The following is a 26,977-nucleotide window of genomic DNA, read 5'->3' as shown; positions in this document are numbered from 1 at the left end:
CATGTCAAGTTGAAATAACATGCCTCCTGGACCAAATGATAGATATGGTTGTGTGACTGAAGTGCTCTGACTGTTATCAAAACTCAATAAGGTTTATTAAATAATATGTGATAAAATCTGATGATTTGTACCAGATAAATTTCAACCAATCAACCAAAGCAATGTTGCATTTGTGATTAAAGTTTATAGCACAGGTGGGATTGTAATCATAACTGAATGAATGAATTGGGGGCATGGAAGGCTTTATTATCACCATATATACATTGCTGCACAGTGGAATTCATTTCTTCTCATATCCCAACTGAGGAGGTTGGGGTTGAAGCACAGGGGCAGCTACAGTATGATACAGTGCCCCTGGCACATGGAGGGTTTAAGGCCTTGCTCAAGGGCCCAACAGTGGCAGCTTGGCAGTGCTGGGGCTTGAACCATGGTCCACTTGTCAACTACCCAGAGCCTTAACCACTTGAGCCACCACTGCCCCATTGTACGAATCATAGAGAATAAAAAGAACAAACAATGTAGTTCATTCTAACACTATTTTTTTTTTTAAACAATCATATAGACCAGAACATCCAGAACATGCATGCTTCTCAAAAGGTCACTGTTGTATCATTATAGTCAAATAAAATATTTTTCACAAAATTTTAAGTATAATTTCTCCATCTGCATCACAAATCCCACCACCTGCTACATCTGGCTATTGCTACTTATTCATAAGCAGTTTGTCACTTGGACATTCAGGACGTTTTCCTACAGGGTCAATGTTCTGCTCTTAAAACTTGTTAAAATAACATCTTCAATGATGTGGGCCTTATTCAAAAACTGGACTCATTTAAATTATGAATATGTTAAAACATTAAATAAACTTAAAAATAAAAGTAACTGGTCATTTATACCACTAACATAGCTTCTACAAATATCCCACAGAGCCAATGGACTGAAAGCCAGGGCCATGTTTAAAGGCTCGTCTCCGTCCTCATCTCATCACCTGTCATATCAGCAGTGTTTTGGTGACACTGCTGTCACTCAGTGTCACTCCTCCGGAGAGGCCGCCATCAGAGTGAAGAGAGCCATTTCCACACAGTGGCTATTTTTATCAACAATAAACAAGAGCAACGCGGAACCAAAATTTCTCTTTAAGATATTCCTAAAGTTTTTCTAAAGGAATTCCTATTTAAGTGCACAATGTAGGAGCCTTGAGCTTCTTTTGAGGTGCATAGCTAAATGAATTAGTGTAATTACCTTGTATCATCTGGTCACCAGATCATTAAAGCATCTTCGTATTAATGCCATAATACTTCTGAAAATGAAGTGTCTCACACATTGGAGCAAGCCACATACTAAACAATATATAGTCCTTAAACCTTAAACCACTAGACTGACATGTCGATCAGAATCTAATTAGAAAACAAAACAAAAATACATTAAATAAAATATAGTAAAAAAAAATCAAATGAACCCCATTTGGCAAGTACTGTGCTAATTACTGTTGTAATAAAGGGGTCATTTCACCTGTATTTTACTGATCAGCCATAACATTAAAACCCACTGTCAGGTGACTTGAATAACATTGATTATTTTATTACAGCGGTACCTGTCATGGGGTTGGATATATTAAGCAGAAAGTGAACAGTCTGTTCTGAAAGCTGAGGTGTTGTAAGCGGGAAAAATGCAAGCGTAAGGATCTGAGTGACTTTGACCAAGACTAAAGTGTGATAGACGACTTGGGTCTATTAGGCATCTCCAAAACAGCAGGTCTTGTGGAGTGTTCCTGGTATGCAGTGATTAATCCCTAAACAAGGACAACTGGTGAACTGGTGAAAGGACCCTGGGTGCCTAAGGATCACCGATGCTCATGGTCAGCTGCTGTAGCTGGAAAAGGTAAAGTTGGCTATAATAGAAAGATATCAGAACACACAACGAATACAGTAGGAGTGTCAGAGCTGTTTTGGCAGTACAAGAGAATCCTACACACTATTAGCCATGTGGATTTAATATTATGGCTGATCAGTTTATTATACACCATTTCCTGTAAAGTCCAGACAGAATATTCAGAGCACAACAATCCATGTTGTTTTTAAATAGATCTGAACATGTATGTTCCATAATTAAATACCTAATCAAAGTTAAGCGTCTAGATTACTTTATTCCAATTAAAGAAGATTGAATTGACCTACTTTGATTCATGATAGGATTATGCTAATGGAACTTGGCAAACTAATAATTTAAAGTGTAATGTCTTGAAGCATTAATGGTTGCAGAGATAAAAAAAAAAGGAAAGAAAAGAAATTACCCATTTTAAAAATTGACTAGTCTGTGCATGTGAATGCCTAGTCGATTCATCATCCTCTGTATATCCCTGCTTAATTAAACTGGCACCGGACTATATCAACTCCACACCAGTCTGGCACATGGCCTGTTATTCTGCACTAAAATTGCACGTTGGTTATTTCAAGTAATGTAATTCAAGTAGTGAACTAAAAGATTAAAATAAAATTAAAAAAGCTATAACGATCAATGACTAGAACACAGTTATACAAAGATGTCCCATAGAGACAAAATTCAATGTCATTAAATAAGTAGCCTTTGTAGAGATTTTCAATGACCTATATGACAGAACACAGTTTCTTCTTTCCTTCATGAGCTGAACAGGTTTGGCTGTAGAGAACTTTAAACTTTCTACTGAACTATACAAAACATCTGCTGTGACAATAATGAAATAACAGTTAAACATCCAGTATCAATGTTACTGTAAAACAAGGTGCTAAATACATTTACCTAAAGTTATTATGAGCTCCATATGGCTACACTTTCTATTGATTATTTCAAGCATTATTCTGTCAACCTAAGTTTTGATTAAAAAAGAAAAGCTTAGTGGAGTTTAAACTAGAGATAATGTTCTCCAGGACAGGGATTTAATGTTTGCTAACAAGTCTACAGTACATTGATTCTTGTTTCTTTTCATGTGTTTTCAGGACTGTGACCAGTTTCCTTGATGCATTTTTTTGAAGTGTGTCTTCATCAAATAAAACACACACACACACGTACACAGATACAGGATAGCTTCAAATAAATAGGGTTTAATAAATAATAATACATAAAACAGGAACACAGATGAAAACTAAACAGGATAAAGGACAAAGATTCCGCACGGTTAAATAGACATGACAATGAACACATAGGGAACAGGTGTGCAGAGACGAGGAGGAGAAAACAAAGGCGGGGCAGACACGTGACACGGAACATAAACAGACGCACATGTCCTGAAAATATATTACACCACTCACATTTTTGTAAATATTTTATTATATCTTTTCATGAGACAACACTGAAGAAATGACACGTTGCTACAATATTAAGTAGTGAGTGTACAGCTTGTATAACAGTGTAAATTTACTCTCTCACTCATCTTCTACTGCTTATCCGAACTACCTCGGGTCACGGGGAGCCTGTGCCTATCTCAGGCGTCATCGGGCATCAAGGCAGGATACACCCTGGACGGAGTGCCAACCCATCGCAGGGCACACACACACTCTCTCATTCACTCACACAATCACACACTACGGACAATTTTCCAGAGATGCCAATCAACCTACCATGCATGTCTTTGGACCGGGGGAGGAAACCGGAGTACCCGGAGGAAACCCCCGAGGCACGGGGAGAACATGCAAACTCCACACACACAAGGTGGAGGCGGGAATCGACCCCCCAACCCTGGAGGTGTGAGGCGAACGTGCTAACCACTAAGCCACCGTGCCCCTATGTAAATTTACTGTCCCCTCAAAATAATTCAACACACAGCCATTAATGTCTAAACTGCTGGCCACAAAAGTGAGTACACCCCTAAGTGAAAATGTCCAAATTGGGCCCAAAGTTTCAATATTTTGTGTGGCCATCATTATTTTCCAGCACTGCCTTAACCCTCTTGGGCATGGAATTCACCAGAGCATCACAGGTTGCCACTGGAGTCCTCTTCCACTGGTGGATGTTAGAGACCTTGTGCTCCTCCACCTTCCGTTTGAGGATGCCCCACAGATGCTCAATAGGGTTTAGGTCTGGAGACATGTTTGGCTAGTTTATCACCTTTACCCTCGGCTTTTTTAGCAAGGCAGTGGTTGTCTTGGAGGTGTGTTTGGGGTCGTTATCATATTGGACTACAGTGTCCCAGTCTCCAGAGGGAGGGGATCATGCTCTGCTTCAGTATGTCTCAGTACATGTTGGCATTCATAGTTGCCTAAATGAACTGTAGCTCCCCGGTGCCGGAAGCACTCATGCAGCCCCAGAGAAAATGGCTAATTGGGACCAGTTTGGACATTTTCACTTAGTGGTGTACTCACTTTTGTGGCCAGCGGTTTAGACATTAATGGCTGTGTGCTGAGTTATTTTGAGGGGACAGTAAATTTACACTGTTATACAAGCTGTACACTCACTACTTAATATTGTAGCAACGTGTCATTTCTTCAGTGTTGTCTCATGAAAAGATATAATAAAATATTTACAAAAATGTAAGGGGTGTACTCACTTCTGTGAGATACTGTAAATAAGGATCACTGATGCTCATGGTCAGCTTCTGTAGCTGGAAAAGGTAAAGTTTTCTATAATAGAAAGATATTAGAATACACAACGCATATTAGTGTCAGAGCTACACAATATTAGCCACGTGGATTTAATATTATGGCTGATCAGTTTATTATACACCATTTTCTGTCCAGACAAAATATTCAGAGCACAACAATCCATGTTGTGTGAGATTGATCTGAACATGTATGTTCCATAAATAAATAACTAATCAAAACCTAATATATATGTATGTATATATACTGTATATATGTATGTATGAAAACTTGATACACATACAGATTACAAGATACTCAAAGCTTCAAGTATCTCAAATAGATACAAGATAAGCAAGGTTTTAACAGTGTAAGACTTGAATATTTCACACATTCGGGAGGAATCAACACTAACTTTTATCACTCTTTTATCCCAGTTCAATCCCCAGTTGTTTTTTAAGGATCTTTTTCTAATTGGTTTTACATTACACAGCTCAAATTCGAATTAATTTTATGGTATTTATAAACACAACTTAACATCTCAGGACATTGCCCCTTTTAACCTGTGTTGGTGGTTTGTGAACTTTGTGAGAAGGTTTTGCTGAAATTAGAAACAATTTTATTCGATTCTGGAATAGTATTTTAAAAAACATCAAGAATAGTGACCCTGTATGTTTTTAAATCCAGATGACTGGACTAAACATTCGTTTGTAGCTGGATTGTTAAATATCTATTGAGTGTTTCATAATTTTATGATTTTTATGAAACCGTTTATTTTTTTTTCATTTCATTATTTGTATTACTTTTACATCTAGCAAAAAGACACAGAGACTAACTAGCACATGTTTGCTGTATATAAACTCTAAATATAGAAATTCTATGACAACATTAACAAACCCAACGAGTCCTGTTTTTAAGCAGCATGTTGTCTGAGACTGTTCAACATAACAGGTTATACATAACAGGTAGCCATGTGGTTGCAGAATGAGCGATTCACACATTCAAAATAAGAACTTCCTTGCTGTGATTGCAGCATTCTTTCGCACAAAACAGCTTGTGCACAATTTAAAGAAGCAGAGATGCTTATGCCCAACTGTATATAAGACATTTTTTCTGACAAAAAAAGCTGAAACAAAGCTGCAGTACAGGAGAACTTTACTTTACTCTGTGGAATAATGCAAAGTTGTTTTTTCTTGCTAGTTAATTACCAAACTATTGTACAGTATGATAGTACAGAAACAGCTGCCATTTACCCTTATTATCTTTTAACAACACAACTAACACTAAAAAATACAACAATTCCACAATTACATAGAACTGAAACATGAGTGTTTTTGGTGCCAAATGTTTTTGGTGCCTGTTGTCTGAGAACGTTTGCAATTTTTCCAGTTTTGATCATATGGTTACAAAAGCATATAATACAATTAGTACTTATTATACAACAATAGCACATTAGACAAGCAAACAGCCTGTCATTCAAATAATAAAAAAAAACGGATGCCAGAAGCATTTACATCTTAATCAACAAGACAAAAACAAAACAAACAAGAAGCTTTAAGAGTCTAAGACACACCTGTTGACTCTGTTCATCTGTATGTTAAATTGACTTCACTTTGCACAAGCTGTAATTTCTAACTATTAGTAAAGCTACAGAAATTAAACAGAACTAAACACTTACTTCAAAGTGTGAATAGTAATCACATTAGTAATAACCAAGACCCTTTGCTACTTTTTTTTTGCTTACCATCGTAGCTTGCCTCTAAAAGTCCAAACTGTTCCAGAACCTTTACAAAGAGAACAACTACCACCAGCACAGCGATCATCTCCAACCCCTCCAAGTTCATGGTGCAGACTGAGTCATGTCATGTTGTGAGCACAGCTCTGGACACAGAACACTCTGCTGTGAACTACATGTAGAGACTCTGTCTCTTCACATCCTCAGTGAATACAGAGGAGAGGAGAAGAGGAGGAGAGGAGGAGAGATGGGGAGGGGCAGAGCTGGAAAAGGAGCAGGGAGGGAAAGGTGGAGTGATGGAGAAGACAAAGACTAAATAGATAAAGCTAAAGGGGATAAGAGAAAGTGATAAGGGATCTTTAGACAGGTATTAGGTAGGAGGAAATGAACAAAAGGATGAAAGACCCTCCCTGAATTTCCCCTCCCTGTGTAATATTCCACAATAAAGTAGATGTTTCTGGAGAGTTTATCTTTCCCCAATGGACACACAGAGAACACGATAATTCTTCAGTCCATCTCCTGAGACCTGGTGTCAGACAATACGCAGGGTGTATAGCTCTGAAGCTCTACACACCTCAGGACGCTGTCACATCGAGCATCTGTTACCAAGGAAACAAGGTCCTGAAACAAATACAGTAAGGATCCATGCTAGACATGATGACTGTTCCCAAAATATTGCACTACACTTCATGCCAATCTCACTATTATTCAGCATTCTTGTGGGAATCACAAAGTAATATGGAGTGCAACAATTGTGTATTTAAACATGAAGCTAACACCAAAAATGACAGTAAAACACATTCTTAAAGGCAGTGTAGCAAACTGGACACTTTTGTCTTGCGCATTACTTGAGTGTGTTCAAGTCTCTCTTAGAAGGTTGAGGCAAAAGTTAAAAGGACAGCTCATTCTTCTTCAGTGCTGTTATAATCATGCTATTCTGTTGGATTTGATTACGGCAACACTCCGTTGATTCCTCTGCTAATAAAGCTGGATTAATGCAATTAAATGAGCAGCAACCTTACCTGATTGCCTCAAGGTCAAGCTGTCAGACATGATTATTTATTCTCTTCCTGTAACAAAAAAAGTTGTGAATACTAAGCGATAGGAGCATTTCTGAGTGGCAGAAGAATGATGTTCTTGATACTACGAGAGCTACCTTTGACAAAAAGTAAATTACAATGTGAGACTTATATTAGCTACAAATAAAAGGCTCTTTTCGCTTCACAAGCATCAAGGAAAAGAAAGCACATTCAGACTCTGGGTTCACCATGACTTACCCAAAAAAGGGGGGTTTGTGTGAGACTGAGAGATAAAATTACCCACCATTAAATGTCCTTCAGTCTGATAAGGATGGTTCAAAAGCAGAACACATTCCTTTGGTCCATCTTTATAACTTATTTTGAATGGTTTGTTGATTATTTACAGAGCACTTTATCATTGGCACAATTAATAATTGTGAATTTAGATATGCAAATTTGAGATATGCAAATAAGAGTTTGAAATATGCAAATTTTAAGGGGAAAATCTTTTCACCGTGCAGAGATTCTATTAAAAGATATCCACAATGCTGCTTTTTCCACACATTTATCCCCCTGCAATTTCTCTCACCAATCATGTGCAATTGGGAAAACAAGCAGGGACTAAAGATTAGCTTGACCTGGGTTTTGATTGCCATCATTAAGTGCTCCCATTGTATTCAATTATCCTCTCTATGGTTTTAGAGTCATACACAAGTGCATGCTCAGCACACAAATTTTATTTTTTTTACTCAGAAGAACATTTTTGTGCAACTGGCCACAGTTCTAAAACACAGCGTAGTTTACTGTATGAAGAAATAAAATCTTTATCCTATACACGATGTCTTGACATGATTGTTCACTATTTATCGTCACTTTACACAAGTATGAAAAGAACCCAACAGGTACAGTACAAGTACACAAACACACACAGACACACACACTGTTATGTCCTGAGTGATTGCACCATGCAGCTACACAAAGCCTGCCATCAGGGTCCTTATCTATATTTAGAGTGAGCCCAGCTGCCACAAATAAAACTGTAACAGATAGCTCCGTAATCACGGTACCCATAAAGTGTAGCATTTTTGCCACAGTTTGTTCCTCTATTAGTGAAAAAAACAACTTGCTTTTAGTAGCATTTCAAAAAAATCTCACAATTCACTTAGCCAATGATGAAACGATGGTTAAGTAACAGGTCTGCATCTTGTACTTTTCTTATCAGAGACAATACTCATCTTATCAAAATATGATGTATATGTATATATTTGAACAAATTTTGTCCCATATCACAAATCTACCAGTCAACAACAAAAAAGCTAAAATACTTTACCGTAATTCGGAGACAATACTAATACTGAATATTATGATTTCAAGCAGATATTTTGTTACATTTGCAAATATACATTATTTGTTGGGTATTAATAAGGATAGCTATTAAATGCAGTAACCATAACCTTAAGTAGCAATGACCATATATTCATAGCAACAGCATGTCTAAGCTTAGTCACTGAATATCCATCCATCTATCCATCCATCCATCCATCCATCCATCCATCCATCAGTTACTGTAGCCAATGCACCAAGGAAGGAAACCTGACAAGCTGGAAGAAACCCCTACAAACAAGAGTTGAAAAATGGTACACTCTCCTTCTCCTGTCAATCACAATCATAACAGCCTTGAATAACATGGGTGCATGTGGAAGAGAACAGATAGTGTTTTCCTCCACGTGCGTTATGCTGCTTGTGACTTGATTTGGTTACATAATTAAATAAATAATGATGTTAAAAAAAGCTTATTTCTAGTATTGAACATGAGAGTGAGATGATTGTCCCTAAATCGTAATATTACAATGGTAACGATTTAATATGTAAATGAAGGCCATGCAAGAACGTTTTTGTTTTTTTGTTTTTTTTTGCATGCGAAGCAAGCAAAATAATATAATCTGGATGTGGTTATTGGGTTAAAGGTTAATTGGGTTAAATGTATAACTTTTTTGGCTTTGCTTCTTGTGCCTTGTATTTACTATTTTCTATTCAATATAGGAAATAGAGTGACAAATCATGAATAAAGATTTTAATGTTCATCTCTTGATGTTCTGCTATGAACCGAGGTGTCAAGAATTAATGCAAAACGACATAAATTTCTTTTATAGTCTTTGTTTTGATTTAAATCACAACACAACCATTTCTATAAATGAAGCTGCTGTAATTATTCTGCCTTCAGTGTGTAGCTGAATTACCACCGAATGCTTCATACCTGATAAATGTCTCAGTGATCACGTGGAGTTAGTGGTGTTAAATTTAATTAATATCCGCTGCTGTGTTTACGTTCCTTACAGCCTAACAAATGTAATATATGCATGGGTTTTTTTGTTCAACAAATGTCTTATGTAAATCTATATTTGATTAATAGTGGCTTGTTGAGTAAATGTAAAAAAAAATGGTAATTTCTATACATAAACTTTCATCAAAACTCATTAAGCTTTAAGCGTCTCATCTCAGTAAACCTTAAGGAACTCTTTGTGGCTAGACATAGTTCTGCTGCCCTCAACTGGACAATAAGGCACAATAAGAGCACTGCATACTTTATACTGCAGTTTTTACCTTAATACTGCATACTTCTTATACGTCCTATACTGTATAACAGCCTATGAACTCTTTTACTGGAATGGAGACACACAATATATTAGCAACCTAAAAGATAAGATTAATAAAGCACATTGAATAATAAAAAAGGAATAGAAACAGGAATCTTACTCTTCAGGAATAATATGAGATTTTGACACTGTTAAAAGATAGATCGTTTGTTCAGATAGAATCCATGCAGTAGTAATTCAGTTTCATCTCTGCCATCTCTGTGAAGAAGCACAAGGAAGGGTTTTTTTTCTTGTATTCCTATGGGGCGTCCTGCTCAATAGTAGGGCTGGATGATATGGTCATAATTTCAGAGATGATTCAGTTTCCTAATGGTAGGTGGGTTGTTGAGTCTAAATTGCCCCTAGATGTGAGTGAAATTTGGATTGAATGTGAACATGGTGACCTGCAATGTACTGGTGACCAGTCAGAGGGTGCAGTGTACATCACAGGGTTTACCTGCTCCTCAGCCACAGTTCCTGATGAAAGCAAAAAGTATGCTTTTTCCTTATTTTGATACGATACTGCCTTATTTATTTGTTTAAATGTATTAATAATGTAACCAACCAATATATCACATATGAAGACCTTTGCAGTGACTCATGAAAGTGAAATGGTCACCTCTGAACATACAATGTTGAACACCTGATACAAGCTAAGAGGGCAAATGAATTGCTGGACATCTGTAACAGGATCAAATCATCAAGAGCCAGCTTTAGACAGTGCTCGGTGAAAAAGAATGAGGAAGTGAGAACCGTCAGTGAGAACCGTCTAAGAAGCTGAGGTCACTCAGAGGTTCTGTGTGGTAAGAGAACCTGACAGAACAACAACCACCTCTGAAGAACAACACCAGTCAGGTCTTAACAGAACTGGAGCCACACTGTACACAGACCAGTAAAAGGCACATTTTTATTAAACATGTCTCCCAGAAATGTTATTTTAACCACAGCAACTTGTGCAACCACAGCAACTTGTGCAGCAATCACAGAATGATGGATGCTTTGAAAGTTTTTTAAAAGATTTCTTTCTGCATAATACTATTATTTATTTCACTTTTCCAAAACTACTGAATCAAAAATGCTTATTCTTACCAACTTTGTGTAACAAAAGCAATATTTTCCAAAAAGCATATTTTGATGTAAATTATCCAAGAATAATATATATCATACAGTAGGCATGTTTATAACAGCTGTAGCCATATTTCATTTTGCTGTAGATGTTTATTCCCAGCAGCAGTTCATAACCTTAGATTTTGGTGGAGCAGAAGAACATTAACAATGACATAGCGGAAACAAGTTTTTTTCATTAAGCTGAGAGACTGTTACACTGGGTGAGGCACACGTACAGTAGAAGGCTAATATCATTAACCAGATTTCAGCAAAATCTCCAGGCACTGGAAAAGAGAGACATGCAATAATGCACAGATACTTCTTTAGTATATACAGAAACTACTTCATAAAACTCCACTTCTTTATTTTCTTTACAGACTTGAGTCCAAAGATCTGAGCGAACTAGTGAAAATTCTTTTAATTTGCATTTATTCTTTTCAGTTAATTTTAATTAACAATTTACTTTACAAATGATAATATTGACAGCCCCTTTTGATGTCCCTTTTTTCTTTAATGACAGTGAGCACTCGCGATAGCATGGAAAGCATCCAGGTTTATGCAACACCTTTAATTTTAGCTCAAATCCATTGGAGTGTCATCTGATCACAACACATCTATCACAACATATCTAACCTCAGACCCACAACGGACAATCCCAGAGACCACCAGCTGGCAAACTTACCTAACGTTTTTCCTAGTTTCCCACCTTGTTTATTCTCACCTTTTTTGTGTTATTTCATTAGACACACTATTTAGGTTCCTGTATCTTTATCTAGCTTCTGTTATCATGTCATGTTTGTTGCTTTGCCAGCAACAGTCTTGTTCCTGAAGTCTATTTCTTGCATTTTCCTGCTATATTCCACTGTTTTTTTGGTCAATTTGCACTGAAATAATACGTCTCTGGCTTTATCTCCATTATGTGTACAAAGTGAGAAGAAACCAAGTAATAGTACAGAACCTTGAATTATATACTCAAGATATGGAAAATCTTTTGTCTTTGTTTTCAATGTCTAAAAATTCTAAAAAACCTGAATTTAAATAAAAAAAAAAAAAAATATCACAGATTTTCAGTGTGGTCTTGAATCTTAATATAAAAAATGGTTTTGTACATCGTAGTCACACTGTCTCTACTTACACTTTTGTTTACTGAAAAATATGCTATCTTGTTAACCACAGAGTGTTTTTAAATGAGTCCAACTTGGCATAAAAACACAATCCTTGGATCAACTTTCCTCTCCACTGTTTCTGTTCAGTGTTAACAGACCGAGCGTGGTGCACGTTGCTGCCTATGCTGCTTCTGTAGGCCTACATTAGCAATTAAAGCTGTTTCATTTACGCCAATTTTGACCATTAGGTGCGATAATAACACTAAAAAGGTTGTAAGTAGGTCAGTTCTTTGTTTTTAAAAATGCATCCATTAATATGTTAGCATACATAAGCTGGGCTTTAGAATATGACTGTCTAAACAAGATAAAGTGGGTTTCATAACCTCACTTCAGATGATCTACACACTGTTGTTGGTGAGAGCCTGTATAAAGAAGTGTGCAGTCACTACCCTACACTGAGTGACAGCTGCTCTCCCTGCAGTGGGCACAAGGGATTGTGTGTGTTCTGTTTGCCCTGTTTATCAGTGTAAACACCAGAAGGACCAGGGAGGAACTAGAGCCAGCAGCAAAGGCCAGTCAGTGGGTGACCAAGGAAACAAATTCAATTAGAGAACACAGCAAGAGGAATTCAAGTGGCCCTGACACAGGAGTGCCATGTGCCTTCTGCTACTACTGTACAAATACACAATGTGTGCTCCTCCCACCTGCTTAGTCACTTTTGGTTAAGATTGAAGCTGAAGAATTGACGTGGAAATGTAAAGTGAGACACGACACAGCTAAGTGCTTAAGAGCTCTCAGTAACTAGAGTAGGACTATAGTCCCTGTAGTGTTCTTCAAAATGCATCATGTGTTTGCCTGTATGCATTATGCCAGCATAATTCTGCTTCATAAGAGGCACCACTGAAACACAGGAGCTCTTCAGAAGGCACTGTGTAGGTGGGTGAGAGGAAAGCAGTACCGCCATCTGAGTGGCAGCAAAACATCATGTTCAGTGTTTTTGAAGACAAGTACACAATATTCATCAAAGGCCTGGACACACTCACAGGGTTCTGTTTCATTTTATAATTCTCTGTTTCAGAGAAAAAAACCCATACAAATGTCCACACAAGTTCAAAGTATACTGTCCCACTCTTTACACCAACCAAATAAAAATAAATAAATTGTACTAGATTCATGTACATATGTAGCTAAAATGTATTCATTTGTTTTTATATATTAATATAAATATTACTTGTCCAATCTATATCCAATCGATTAGTGGGAGAATGTTTTTCAGTATTTTTTGTTTTTTTAGCTTTAAGGATAATGTATTGTGAAAGATTTGGGAAGATGAGATGTTTCTCAGTTTCTCCTGGATTCATTTAAGGTATCAGTGGCCATGAAGTAGTACTGATAACTTTTACATGATGTGTACCTGATGTCTTTTCCTCATGTGAACCCACTAAAAAGATTTTTTTCTCATTTATTTAAAATATAATAATAAAAAAGTTTCCATGTAAGCCTTATTTTTCCATGTAAACTTTTACTAAAAGATTAATTAGTTCAATTTACTTTTTAAGACTTTATCTGTGGAAACTTCCAATATTTTTTTGTATCATCTATGAATCATCTATGAACCACCACAGTGAATGAAATATACAATATTTTATACTGGGTCACGTTACACCCAGGGACATTTCTGAATGGTTTAGAGCCTTACCTATCAAGGGTGAATTAGATACCAGGATATAAGATCTAAATAAGAAAATACAGCCTCGTAATGTTTATAGACGTATCTCCGGTCCTCATATTTAGTTTACATTTTGGTGTCTAGTGAAAGATATTTTGACTGAAGAGTTTATTTTTATAAACACATGCTTTTGATTGGCCTGTCTTACTTGAAGGATATGGAATAAAATATTTTAAAATATACAAATGAAGGATAAAGTAACAATATTTAAATAGTAGAATTAAAGCAAGAGACAGATGACTGTATAGAAAAACGATTAAGATTGTTGTTAATGTTTTAAGTCTAAGACAATTAATCTAGAGTATCAAGGAACCAGTAAGTACAACAAACTGAACCAGTCTGTACAGATCCCAGGTATTCTAACACACATACCCTCTAAAAACAAACAGCAACAGCAAAAAGAAAAACAGCTTTGTCACACTTTTCTTGACATGAACAATGTTTTGGTGACAGAAAGTCAGAAAGTGTTCAAGTAAACATAGTTACAACTGCATGAGCACTACAGTGTCTGGAAACTGGGTTCCCCTCATTTCTGCTTACAGTGCAAAGACTCTGTCTGCTCTGTGATCTATTGCCTGCGAGAGCGACCGAGCTCACCCATTCATTTTACTCTCGACCTGTTCCACAAAACATCCATAAAATATAGGTTAGAAATGAGACACTAAATATAACCTTCCATATAGGCACAGCTCTTAATGACGATCAACACAGTGAACAAGACAATATTATTTCTGTAATAAAATAATAATTGGTGTAACATTATCAGCTGTTCTGGACATTTTCATCAGTCTAATGTTGGCTTAATAAAACTAATAGAAAAAAGTAATAATAAAAGTAATTACTTATTATATAATAAATAAGTGCTCAAAAAAACTAGTCTTCTAGCTGTTATTCTTGCCGACCTTTGTGACTTGTGTTAATTTCAGAATTATCCTAAAAAAAAGCATTATTAATAATCAACTAGTAAAAAAAAAAAAAAAATCATATATTTCGATATTAAGCATAAGTATTGTGGTTTCATCCATGCCACACTCCATCATGTTCCGAAACCCCTTTAAATAACCTACCTTTCCTTTTTCTTCTTTGCTTCTGGTTGACAGAGAAAATGACCATTAGTGCGCCCATGCTGCAACGTCTCTCTCTCTCTCTCTCTCTCTCTCTCTCTCTGTGTTAAGGTCTCTGTTACAATTCCTCTGGATTTATTTTGCTGAGTGTTTTAAGCGTCTTGAAACAGTGTGTTTCCCTTCTCCCCTCAGAGATCCCTGCACTTCTCACACTTTTCAAGAGACTGATCTGACCGAGTCTTCACTCCCGCCTCCTCACTCAGTACGACACTCTGGCGTGGACTCTAGATGGATCTGGTCCTCTCGAAACTTTGGCAAGATGATGATCAGTTTTCTCAAAAGACGTTGTTAACTTTGCCTCAGTTGAGTAACTAGATAAATGAGCTGTATGCGCATTCTGCTACCTCCAACTGTGCATCTCCACTCTAACAGACGCTTCACAGGAGGAAAGGGAAAGAGGGGAGGGACGGAGGGCAAAAAAAGAGGGCGGGAGGAATGATAGAGATTTGATAGCAACAAGCATATGGGCTGCTTTTAAACTGTTTATGACTAATCATATCATATACATATCATTCCAGTAAACTAGTCCAGATGATTTCAGACAACTGAGAGGTGTCATTTAAATCAACACTATTTAACTTTAATCTTTGTCAGCAACCTTCATTTGTAAATCTGCTTAGCAGATTTATCCTTGACAGAAATTTGAGAAGGCTGTGTTATGCATCAGAGATGGCATAAGAATAAGAAAATCACTTGGATCTAAACTAAAAAGATGAATACAGCGCTATGCTTTTTGCTGTTTAATCCTAATCATGAATGCCTTAGTGGTAGTAATTACAATCGTGCAATCACAAGGGAGGATGCATAAGTACAGGGAGCTTAGAAGGAATATAGAATGAGATGCAGGATTGAGATGACTACAAAGAGAGTGCGATGTCAGAACTGTGATTGTGTAGATTGTGTTCACAGAAAAGGCAAAAAATGAAATGAAATACGTCAGTGGAACCTTTCAGGGATCTCTAAGAACACTACAGGTTAAATGTAATACAACGATGAATGTCTTAAATTATAAACAGATGAAAATAAAGGAAAATCTGGACCTCTCTGAGGTTAAAATGAGCTTCATTTAATTGTAGGTGAGCTCCTTGTGAACTTCACACAGTTTGCTTGCTCTCTCTAACACACATACAAAATAATTACACTACACTCTTTCACCCACACAGCAGACAACAGAAGCAGTGACTTAAGTGGCAAATTAAGCATAGATGCAGTTTTTCTGGAATCTAAATAAACTCTTGAGTCACTGGGCAATTATTCCCAGGAACCTCAGTACAAAAGCACAAAATGGAAAAAGGTCCTCTTTTATCCAGGTTCCTGCTACAGTTGTAATCAGTCTTCACTTTGTTGGAATAGTGATGGTAGGAATATGACAAGGCTAGATACAGTAGGGTTTTGATGTTATAGTTTTATCTCTTAGTGTTTCAAGTTTAAACCTTTAACACACAGCTCAACCACACAGCTACACACATATATCAGATGAATTTTTATTTTGAGATAAAGAAAAAAGATGGAGATGTATTTATTATGATTTTATATATATATATATATATATATATATATATATATATATATATACATACATATATTTATATATATATTTATCTCAAGTGATGTCAGTGTCGTGTTTTCTGACGCTGATGCTTTTTTTTTTCACAAGACAATGCTTTTAGTTTCTGAGCTTTTAATTCAGTATGAAATGACCAGCACTACTCTTCAATCAGGTCATAGAGCTAACATGTCCACGGTTAGTAAAAAAGTAAAACACATCCTTGTTTTTGCTTTCCCTTTGACTTATGTACAATTTATGCTGATCATTAAGTTAAAAAAACTGCCTGACTTTCAGTAACAGGGTCTCACTCTCTGCTGTCACTCTGTGAGTGAGATTTATAAGCAATTTCTTGAGCATAGCATTTTATGAAGGTAAGTTGTTATACATTGATTATTACATGAATCACTGTCAGGGTTTATGTCCCATATTTGACAAGGAAAAAAGCGACAAATTGGGTAAGCTCAGAAAGTGGGTGGCTTTAAATGGGTTAAACCTCTGTGAGCTTGTTACAAAACTATGTAGAATGTATGTAGAATTTGTATGTAGAATAAACTATGTGTGTAGGATATGAAGTATATTTTATTTTGCTGCATTTCTTTGTATGATAGTCATTGCCTTGTCCAGTCTAGTGTGTGTGAAAGACAAAAAACCTAAAAAGAATTCAATCGCTAATTACATAACTAAATACTTGGAAAGGATGACAATCAAAATTAAACCATACTACAATTATTCCATTATGTGTTTATCATAGCCTTAAGCAGTCAACTGAACTGGTGGAGATCCATAAATCCTGAATTTGAAAAAAAAAATGTATTAATCCAGTTGAATATGATCCTTCGCTGGAGCAGCTTGGAGTCTCTAGACGACTCAGTAAAGGTGTGATGATCAGGTGTTTACAGTGCAACAGAATTTTGGCTATATAGTGCATCAAAATGCTCTGTACTGAAGTGAACTCTTATGTTACTGTAGACCCAGAGTTTGCAGTGTGCACTTTGGGATTATAACTAATCTAATCTCATATACAATCAGCTATTTCCTTCAATTAAAGAAAAAATGTTTTGGAAAAGAAATTAATGATGGTGCTAATACCAGACGATAAAAAAAAAAAAATTAGACGAACAAGTCTTGCAATAAATTCAAAGGATTTTTTTTTGTCTGCTTTTCCTTTTAATGTCCTGAAATTCCAAGTGTATGTAGACAACTAAAACTAATGTGTTCATTAGAGTCACTAACTGGATCTGTTCCCAAGTAAACAGAAGAAAGCAGCAGGACGTCCTGATGGATGCCAGAGGAGGAGGCTATATTATGCCTCTTGTGTAAATAGCTTCTTTGGATCTCAAATAATATTAAAGTAAACTAAATCTGTTACAATTCACTGTGTAAAATATCCAGATAAACTGCATCAGAGAAAGCTCAGCATCGAAAATGTATTGTTTAGATTGATTCACCTTCACAATGATGAAATAAAGGTTGCAAAAATGTAATGTTGGGGAAAAGAGAACATTATGCTAGATAATGAAATGTGATACAATACTGATGGTAGAAGTGTGCACAGAATGCAAATAAAATATGAGAAGAATTGTACAAACCAGAAACATTGCGGTTAAGTTTTAGCACTTTTCATCTACTCTTAATCACAGGAGCAGAGGACAAATTATACATCAAAGTAAGGCGGCTAACTTCGGCATAACCTTAATCTTCTAACCTTAATCTTCTAACCGTAATCTTCATTCATCTTGTTACTTCACAAAATACCAAGAACAAAATCTCTGTACTGTGATGGACTGGCATTTTATCCCAGCTATACTGTATTCCTGCCTCCTGCCTAGTGCTCATGGGATAGGCTTCAGATCCACAGTACCACTGACCAGGATAAAGAGGATATCAGAATGAGCGAGCGAATGAGATCCTCTCTGTAATTGTTTATATTCATTACTGAAATTCGTCTAAGATTTATGCTAGACAAATTAGAAATTAAACCTTTAGTAAACATGTACAGTACATGGATCATCTTGACCAAAACAGGGCCAGAAACAGGTTAAGGTAAGTATATTACTATTTTACTGAACACATGGAACTAATTGCACTACACACACTCATGTCTACACGTTTCATTGACTCCTACCTCGTATTTATTTATACTCAACCACAAGACATTGGATGTGTGATTCCTTAATATTATTTAAACTTAACTTTAATTGTTCGAGTTACATTTATAATACACTGTTTATGTGTGATATGTTAATTGCAATATCTCAGATGTTTAATACTTCAATTAAATATTTTATCAGATCACTTATGTTAATATTTATATTTTTTTATATTTCTGTGGATACTTTTTCTTTTTCTTTTTTTTTTACCATTTTATGTACCATAAGGACTGACACTAATCTATCTATCTATCTATCTATCTATCTGTCTGTCTGTCTGTCTCTCTCTGTCTGTCTGTCTGTCTGTCTATCTATCTATCTGTCTGTCTGTCTGTATGTCTGCCTGTCTCTCTCTGTCTGTCTGTCTATCTATCTATCTATCTATCTATCTATCTGTCTGTCTGTCTGTCTGTCTGTCTGTCTGTCTGTCTATCTATCTATCTATCTATCTATCTATCTATCTATATCAGAGATGTTACAATATCAGACAGAATTAAGTTACGTGACATACGGCTAAGTATGGTGACCCATACCTAGAATTCGTTCTCTGCATTTAACCCATCCAAAGTGCACACAAACAGCAGTGAACACACACACACACACACACACACACACACACACACACACACACACACACAGACACACACACACACACACACCCGGAGCAGTGGGCAGCCATTTATGCTGCTGCGCCCGGGGAGCAGTTGGTCTGGGTGTGTGTGTGTGTGTGTGTGTGTGTGTGTGTGTGTGTGTGTGTGTGTGTGTGTGTGTGTGTGTGTGAATCGTGCATTGCTCAAGGGCACCTCGGTCGTGGCCGACCCAAGACTCGAACCCACAACCTTAGGGTTAGGAGTCAAACTCTCTAACCACTTGGCCACGACTTCCCCAATAGAGAGACCTACTGTAGTACAATTTCTGCACAATTTCAGAAAAATTTACATTTTTAATTGAAAGAGTTTATCACATGGTCAGTACTTGTCTTTTATAGGTAACACTGGAAAAATATGCCAGGAACAGTGCAGAAAGTTCATCTGAAAGTTATTTTAAGTTACCACAAAGGGGCAGTATAAGACAGTTTAAGATAAGTATAAGATACGAGTTTGAGAAATTCTGTCACATGGCACTGCATCACCTTGTAGCAGACTTCACATATTACTTTATTCTAAAGCAAAACATTTCATCACAGACAGACCTCAGAATCGTTGTGACAGGTGGTTTTGCCAACAATCTGTCTCTAGGAAATATATTTTATTACAAAGCCCTTGGTCCTTGCTGAAATCAAAGTAAAGCAGTGAAATTTAATATCCAGTGGCGAGCAGGAAAATGTAGATGATTTCAATTTAATCATATAAAAGGTGTCAAAGACTAATATCTCTGCCTGAGTGTAATGGATTTTAACTGAATCAGCAAAGAACTTTCAAGCACTTTGATTAGTTTCCAGTTCTCTTGGACAAAGTGTCTCTGACGCATTAGGATTTAAAGAGAAAACTTCTTTCTTTTTACATTGAGTCAAAGCACACCAGAAAGGGTCGGTTTCAGATCTACCTACAGTAAAGTTATTTTATAATGGTGAAGGTTTATACTCCACAGCAATATGTTGATATTTTATGCCAAAAGCTACACAATAACCAGAACACTGAAAATAAAGTGTATAAAGGTTTATGATATACCTCTAGGATGAGGTTAACACATAAATGAGAAAAGCTACCATATAACATCAGCTGTTACTACACAAAGAATTAGGTATGTGTTTTGTCTAACCAGGTACCTAAACTCTGAGGTGTGTTTAAGTCAGGCTTCCATGTCTGGTGTCGTCTGTCAAAACTGACTGGGTTTAAAACATTTTAAAATAATCACCCATTGTTGTGTTACACATTCAACTAATCCCGTTTCCATATATTATCAAAAAGGAATATAAAAAATCCAAACCTTTCAAATTCAGTCAGTCCTATTTGAGTGGCATGTATAGTCACTATGGCTTGTGCCTTACAAATGCCTGCAAATATACTGTATTTAATCTTGTTCCAAATGTAGTACAACTTGGAAAATGAATCTAATTGATGACTGTAAAGCAGACAAAGGCTTAAGAAAATTCAATGTGCTTCCAGGTCACAAATCCTACTGTCTGAAATATTATTAAGAAAGGGCAGTTAAGAGGAACTGTGAATGTCAAGGCAAGAACTTAGAATATATATATATATAGAACTGTCTATAGACTTGGCAGAAAGACAAAGCAAATATGACACCAAGAGCCTTGTTCTAATTTGCAGCATCTGCATGGAAGAGTCATCACAAAGAAAACTTTATCTATGAACTTTATCACAAAAGTTAACATTTGGTGTAATCTAGTTTGGACATAGTCACCAATTTGGACATAGTCACCAAAAAGTACAGTTAGTTTGAAGGAAAAAAGCAGCATTTGATGAAAATAACAGGTGTACATGAACCATTGGGTTAATCCATTATGGTTTGAGATTTGATTTGGTTTGTGTGGCAGCCAGTATCTCAGAAAAGACTGCACGTGTAGATACAAGTATGGATTCCAGTCAAAACAATAAAGTAAACAGTTCGGCTTCTACGACAGAAAAATAATCTAAACCAAAGCTGAAGTATGAAATATAAGCCTTAGCTTTTGGAATGACCCTTAGAGTCCAATATGTCTAGGTGTGATGGGAGCAAGTTTACAAAAAAGCTTGCAGAGTTTATGATATCTACCAATAGTATTTCTGACAACTGACTAGCAGAGGTGGGAGTAAGTCACACATGTGCAAGTCACAAGTAAGTCTCAAGTCTTAACCTTCAAGTCTCAAGCAAGTCCGAGTCATTTTTTGTGAGAGTCAAGTCAAGTCAAGTAAAGTCATAGCTTTATGTCAAGCAAGTCAAGTCAAGTCGTAGCTTGAGTCAAGCAAGTCACTGGCAAGTCATACAGATGTTTGATAATTTAACTAAATGTATATATTAAACAAAGTTATAACTACAGTATTTATGGACTATGAGAGTTTTATTTGCAACAAAAATGATTATATGCATTTATTTTTAAAAGGTGTCCACATACAGGTGAGTTGTAAATACAATAAAAATCTAAAAATGAATAAAAATCAAAACTACAAAGAATAAGATGTAAATGTAATTGAAATAAGGCCAACATAAAAGCATGAAAAGTTTCAATATGCCTCAAACATGGCAGAAGACCATGGAAAAGTAGATATAAAAAAGTACAATGGTTACTTTGCAACCAAATGGCATTTTTTGTACAGGCATTCACCTTTAACGGGACATGAACACATCCTTAAATTAGATCCTTCCTTTTTAACAACAGAATAACAACAACAATCAATCACGTCAACCAAAAAATGTAAATTATTGAATCCCACAAACCTTGAAGTGAATTAACTATGAGAACTAGAGAGAGAGAGAGAGAGAGAGAGAGAGAGAGAGAGAGAGAGAGAGAGAGAGAGAGAAAGAAAGATAGAGGTGATTGAAGTGAGTGTAATTTATTAAAGGGATAGTTCACCTAAAAATGAAAATTCTGTTATCATTTTCTCACCCTCATGATGTTACAAACCTGTATAAATTTCTTTGTTTTGATGAACACACATGTAGATATTTTGAGGAAAGTTTGTAACCAAACCATTCATGAGCCCCATTCACTTCCATAGTAGGAAAAAGAATACTGTAAAAGTGAATGGGGCTCATGAATGGTTTAGTTATAAACATTCCTTAAAATATCTTCCTCCGTGTTCATCTAAACAAAGAAATGTGTACAGGTTTGTAACATCATGAGGGTGAGAAAATTATGAAAGATTTTTAGTTTTTATTTTTGGGTGAACTGTCCCTTTAAATTGAATGTGTGCGTGTGTATGCGAGACAAGAATATGACTGTGCTTGCAACTCTGAAGTTTTTTTATTTTTTTTATTTTTATATATGTGCATCCCCATATACGATCCATACGCTTTTCACTCAAAGCCTAACACTGAAGACCAATTACAAGTGCTATTGCAAAACAGCTGACATTCCCAACCATTTACACTACATTGTGCTTGCAAAAAAATTTACTTTGATAGAACTTTGTCATTCAATTGTGAGCGATGTGGTCGCATTCTGCTGTTCTTCTCTTCTCCATCTTGCACAAAATCCCGGTACCTGAACTTAATTATGTTTGCTGTAGCGCCTTCCATGTTTCGTCACGACTGTTAAGGTTTATTAGTTAGTGCGCGCGCTCCCTCTGCTTGCCTGCTGCGTCACGTGGTTAGATTACGTTCTTGCGTGCGTTTAAAAACAGATTTAAAAACAAGATAAAACAAAAAAAACAAGTTATTTCGAGTCATTTAACTCAAGTCCGAGTCAAGTCTCAAGTCATGAATGTCAAGTCAAAGTCAAGTCGAGTCTTTTTTTAATATTTGCCAAGCAAGTCTCAAGTCTCAAATGTGCGACTTAAGTCCGACTCGAGTCAAGTCATATGACTCGAGTCCCCCATCTCTGCTGACTAGTACGGTGTCTAAACTTATGCACACAATGACACAATTACTATTTAATTTTTTTTTTTATTAAATGAATAATAAATTGTAAATATACAGCAAATGTGCATTAATATTTGCAGAGAAATGATTGTTTAAGTGTATTTAATACAAAGGTAGTTTGCTTCTGTTCACCTCAGACATCAGTAAAATATGTCATTTGGCCAGGGTTCAGTGGCCACATTTAAATACATTTGCATGAAGGAAAAACATGGTGCATGTTTACAATAGGAATCATTAGTGCAGTGTTGTTGTTTTTTTAAACAGAGTTAGAATTCACAATTAAAATAGTTCTGGGCTACACTAAGAAAGTGTAAAAGAAAGTTTTGGATGTTTTCTAAAACAACGTGAAGAATCTGTTTATTTTTCACAGCAGTCATAATTCCAGTGATTCTCACCAGAGCTGTCACTGTGCTTCACAAAAACCTTCACACATACAGCCTTCTTTCTTTTACTCCTTCTGACATAGCTGTGCCTACGGAAACCAAAAAATGTCCAATTTAGACAGTTTCTTGAATACAAATTCTGTGACTGGCTAACACCATGCATTAGGCTCTTTTTTGCACCGGTATTTATTTGTTTGTTTGTTTATTCATTTCAGATGCTAAGGAAGCATTTTAGTAAATCTCTTTCAAAAAAATCTACTAAAAGTTTACTAAATTTCTTCATTTGCTGTATTTCCTGTCTTCTATTCGCCCAGAGTTTTGACGAGTTTAAATAGTAGTGAAATATCAGTTTGATAAACTATTGCTCTGTATAATAATATTATATTATTAAAAACAGTACTTTATATTAGTTTAAAGTACATTTTCAAACATCTTCTTGAGACACTGTATTATTTGTAACTGCCATCTACTACATCAGTATATTTGTTCAGCTCACCTGTAGATTAGGCTTAATCACCTGTGCTAGTGCTGTAAATAAATACATCCACTATGTGGGGAAACGTTTATATCTGGACATCTGACTGTCACATCTTCCCCAATATTGCTGCCAAAATGTTGAGAGCACAAAATTGTATAGACTGTTTTTGTATACTCTATCATTATGACATCCTTTTGCCTCTGTCTTTTTCTTAGATTCATTTGTATTCTTGGTAATATAAGAATCTGGAATGATGCATCAATAAAAAATATTTATTGTTAGTAGTTCCTAGACAGAGAACTGCTATTTAAGGCTATTTAAAAGTTAATGCTTTCATATGGATGTGTTAAATTGTGTTTTATGTGTTGGGATGCTTGGATAGTACTTGAATATTGATAAATGCTTCACACATCATGCTATTTATTTATTTATTTATTTATTTATCTATTTATTTATTTATTTATTTTTTGTCAGTCAATAAACATGGGCATGATAAGTACAAGATCAGAACTTCAGATCAGAAGAAGTACACTCTCCCTTCAAGCACATCCTAGAGAACAGCCATCAATCAGATGGTTAATCAGGTATATCAGGTACACTAGCACAAATTACACAGTCATCCTATGGTGAGGTCTGACCGGCTGGTCTGCTTACCTATTTATAGCCCAGCTCATGTGCCCGAGGGAAACCCTTTCCCCTAGAGATGACTTACAAACTGTAACCAATACATCTGCATGTCTTTCAACCCTGTAACTGAGCACTTAGTGTGCTAGCTCTCCTCCCAATGTCCCAGTTTCAACATGGACCCAGTAGCTATGTCACACAGCCATGCGATTCCTACAGATCCTACAGATGATAGAATCAGTTTAGCATGCCAGCTTAATGCAGATATTTTTGTTAAACATTTAAAGACAAATTTGATTCATGATCATGATACATGCTGTCGTTTTCAACATAACCAGAGGTTAAATGTTTCAGAAGTTTGACCTAAAGGGAAAGAAAGCAGATCAGGAAAAATGTAATTGTGCTAATGCTCTGGTTTATTTGCATTATTACATATTATGACGTATTATAATATATTTAGCTAACAAATTTGTTTCTTTTCAATAACAATCAGCAAGTGTAACCAATACAAAGACACCGGACCTGAAAAATAAATCAAGACAACAAGATGAATTGTGTCTGCAGTATCACGGTATTTCTTATATGTATACATTTTGGATCGTTGTCTATTGGGTTTAATGGCAACAAAATCGACACCTTCTACACCAGCTTGAAATTTGATTATTTCGAAAAACAATCAATACATGTAAACGATACTAAGACGGTGGACCTGAAAAGTAAGACAGCACAAGATGAATTGTGTATACAGTATAACAGTATTCCTTTCATGTATACATTTCATGTTGCTATGGGAATTAATGACAAGAGAGTAAATTAATTCTACACCTTCTGCTCGTTCGGTATCTGACAAATAAGTTATAGAGCTTAGGAGCTCTCTGAATGTTTCTCTACGTGACCATTCATCTCACGTGTATAAGCGAATATGATGCTCTTGCCTGCGCCCATATATACAACCCATTTATCTGCACTGCTCATTTGTAAGTCATGGGCCAGAAGGAAAATTTTAGACAGCTTAAAGATAAAACATCATAAGAGAATGCAGCAATGTAGTTTTATTGACGCTTTAAACTATGACCTCGACTAACCTTGGGCTATATGATTTCTAATTTCTTTTGGTGCTCTCTGGCAATGTGAGAATCCATAAAATGTGCAGCCTTGGAAATAAAACGGTGGAACTACAAATGTTGAGGCAACGGACAGAGTTATCGGATTGAACGGCCATCAGCCACAACATACATAAAAGAAATTTAAGTTTAATTTGAATTTGAAAGTTTTAATTTGAAAGTTAATATTCATGCAGTTAATGTGGACAGACTATAGTGTACTCTTTCATTTTACAGCAAATAATCATTGTGATTCAATCCACAAATACAATTGTTCTATGCAAACTAGCTGGCGTATACAGTACAGTATTGATTCATGACTGTACAGTTATAGTGAGATTGGGGCTAAGAGTTAGCACCTCTGAGTCATTCTGCATCTGTTCTCTGATCAAATCCAAACCATTGGCATTAAGTGGTTTAGGAACTGGAGAACAATAGGCTCATCTGAAACTCAATCAATGTGGTAACTTACTGTAATGAAATCTAGTCACAAAAAAAAAAAACCTTAAATTGAGGTTTGGCTCCATAAAACATATTGAATAAACACAGTAGAGTCAGTGCTATTATTGGTATTTGTTGCTGGTAATTTGTTTAGTATTGTTTCCCCTAGTGGTTCTCAGTTGCTTAACAACCTTAAAAGCATGTATTGGGCAACTTGTTATTTTTCCCATTTGGTCTGTTGATATGAGTTGTGGTCTCAAAACTCATAAATCAGAAGTTTACTTGATTGCCAACATAAAGAACTCCCAACTAATGCATATACATTTCTAATGTAATGATTGCTGCTTATGATATGAAACAAAAAAAAACATCTTAACACAGGAAAGCTTAAAGGAGAACATATAAACTATATTTTATATACATATAAACTATATACTTAAATAAGTTTGGAAGTGAATTGAACGGCAAACCGTGACAATGAACACGCAAAACACAGCGTATTTCTGTACAACGTAGTTCTTAACATTCTATCTTTCACATTGCAGCTTGATTCAGTTTTTAATACCATAACATAATAAAATACCATAATTTCTTAAAATCACAGGATGTTTAACATTAAACCGACCTCACAGAGTCACAGTAAATTGACAGTAAAGATTCTTGAAAGTTCAGTTTCAGTATGTTGTCCGATGTTCCTTCTAGAAAAAATACAGGTTCAA

At 35.9% G+C, this 26,977-nt stretch overlaps 1 protein-coding gene across 3 annotated transcripts in view; it reads right to left on the bottom strand.

Annotated features, from left to right (window-relative positions):
* Positions 1-26,977, bottom strand: part of kcnip4a (potassium voltage-gated channel interacting protein 4a) — an 83,948-nt gene that overhangs the window by 44,830 nt on the left and 12,141 nt on the right. Inside the window, exons 1-2 of one of the 3 annotated variants that reach the window (XM_060874416.1) lie at positions 14,953-15,037; positions 7,311-7,358 (exon numbers count right to left, since the gene is read on the bottom strand). The exons of 1 other annotated variant lie outside the window; for it this stretch is intronic. In XM_060874416.1, coding sequence (XP_060730399.1) covers positions 7,311-7,341 — 31 coding nt within the window. In that variant the 5' untranslated portion in view covers positions 7,342-7,358; positions 14,953-15,037. Of the gene's footprint in view, positions 1-7,310; positions 7,359-14,952; positions 15,384-26,977 lie in introns of those variants that run through there. One more of the 3 variants, XM_060874415.1, reaches the window with a different exon arrangement.

The sequence above is a fragment of the Tachysurus vachellii genome, chromosome 7, assembly GCF_030014155.1.
Source record: "Tachysurus vachellii isolate PV-2020 chromosome 7, HZAU_Pvac_v1, whole genome shotgun sequence".
NCBI classification, from domain to species: Eukaryota; Metazoa; Chordata; class Actinopteri; order Siluriformes; family Bagridae; genus Tachysurus; species Tachysurus vachellii.
This window is presented reverse-complemented; position numbering and strand designations above follow the sequence as displayed.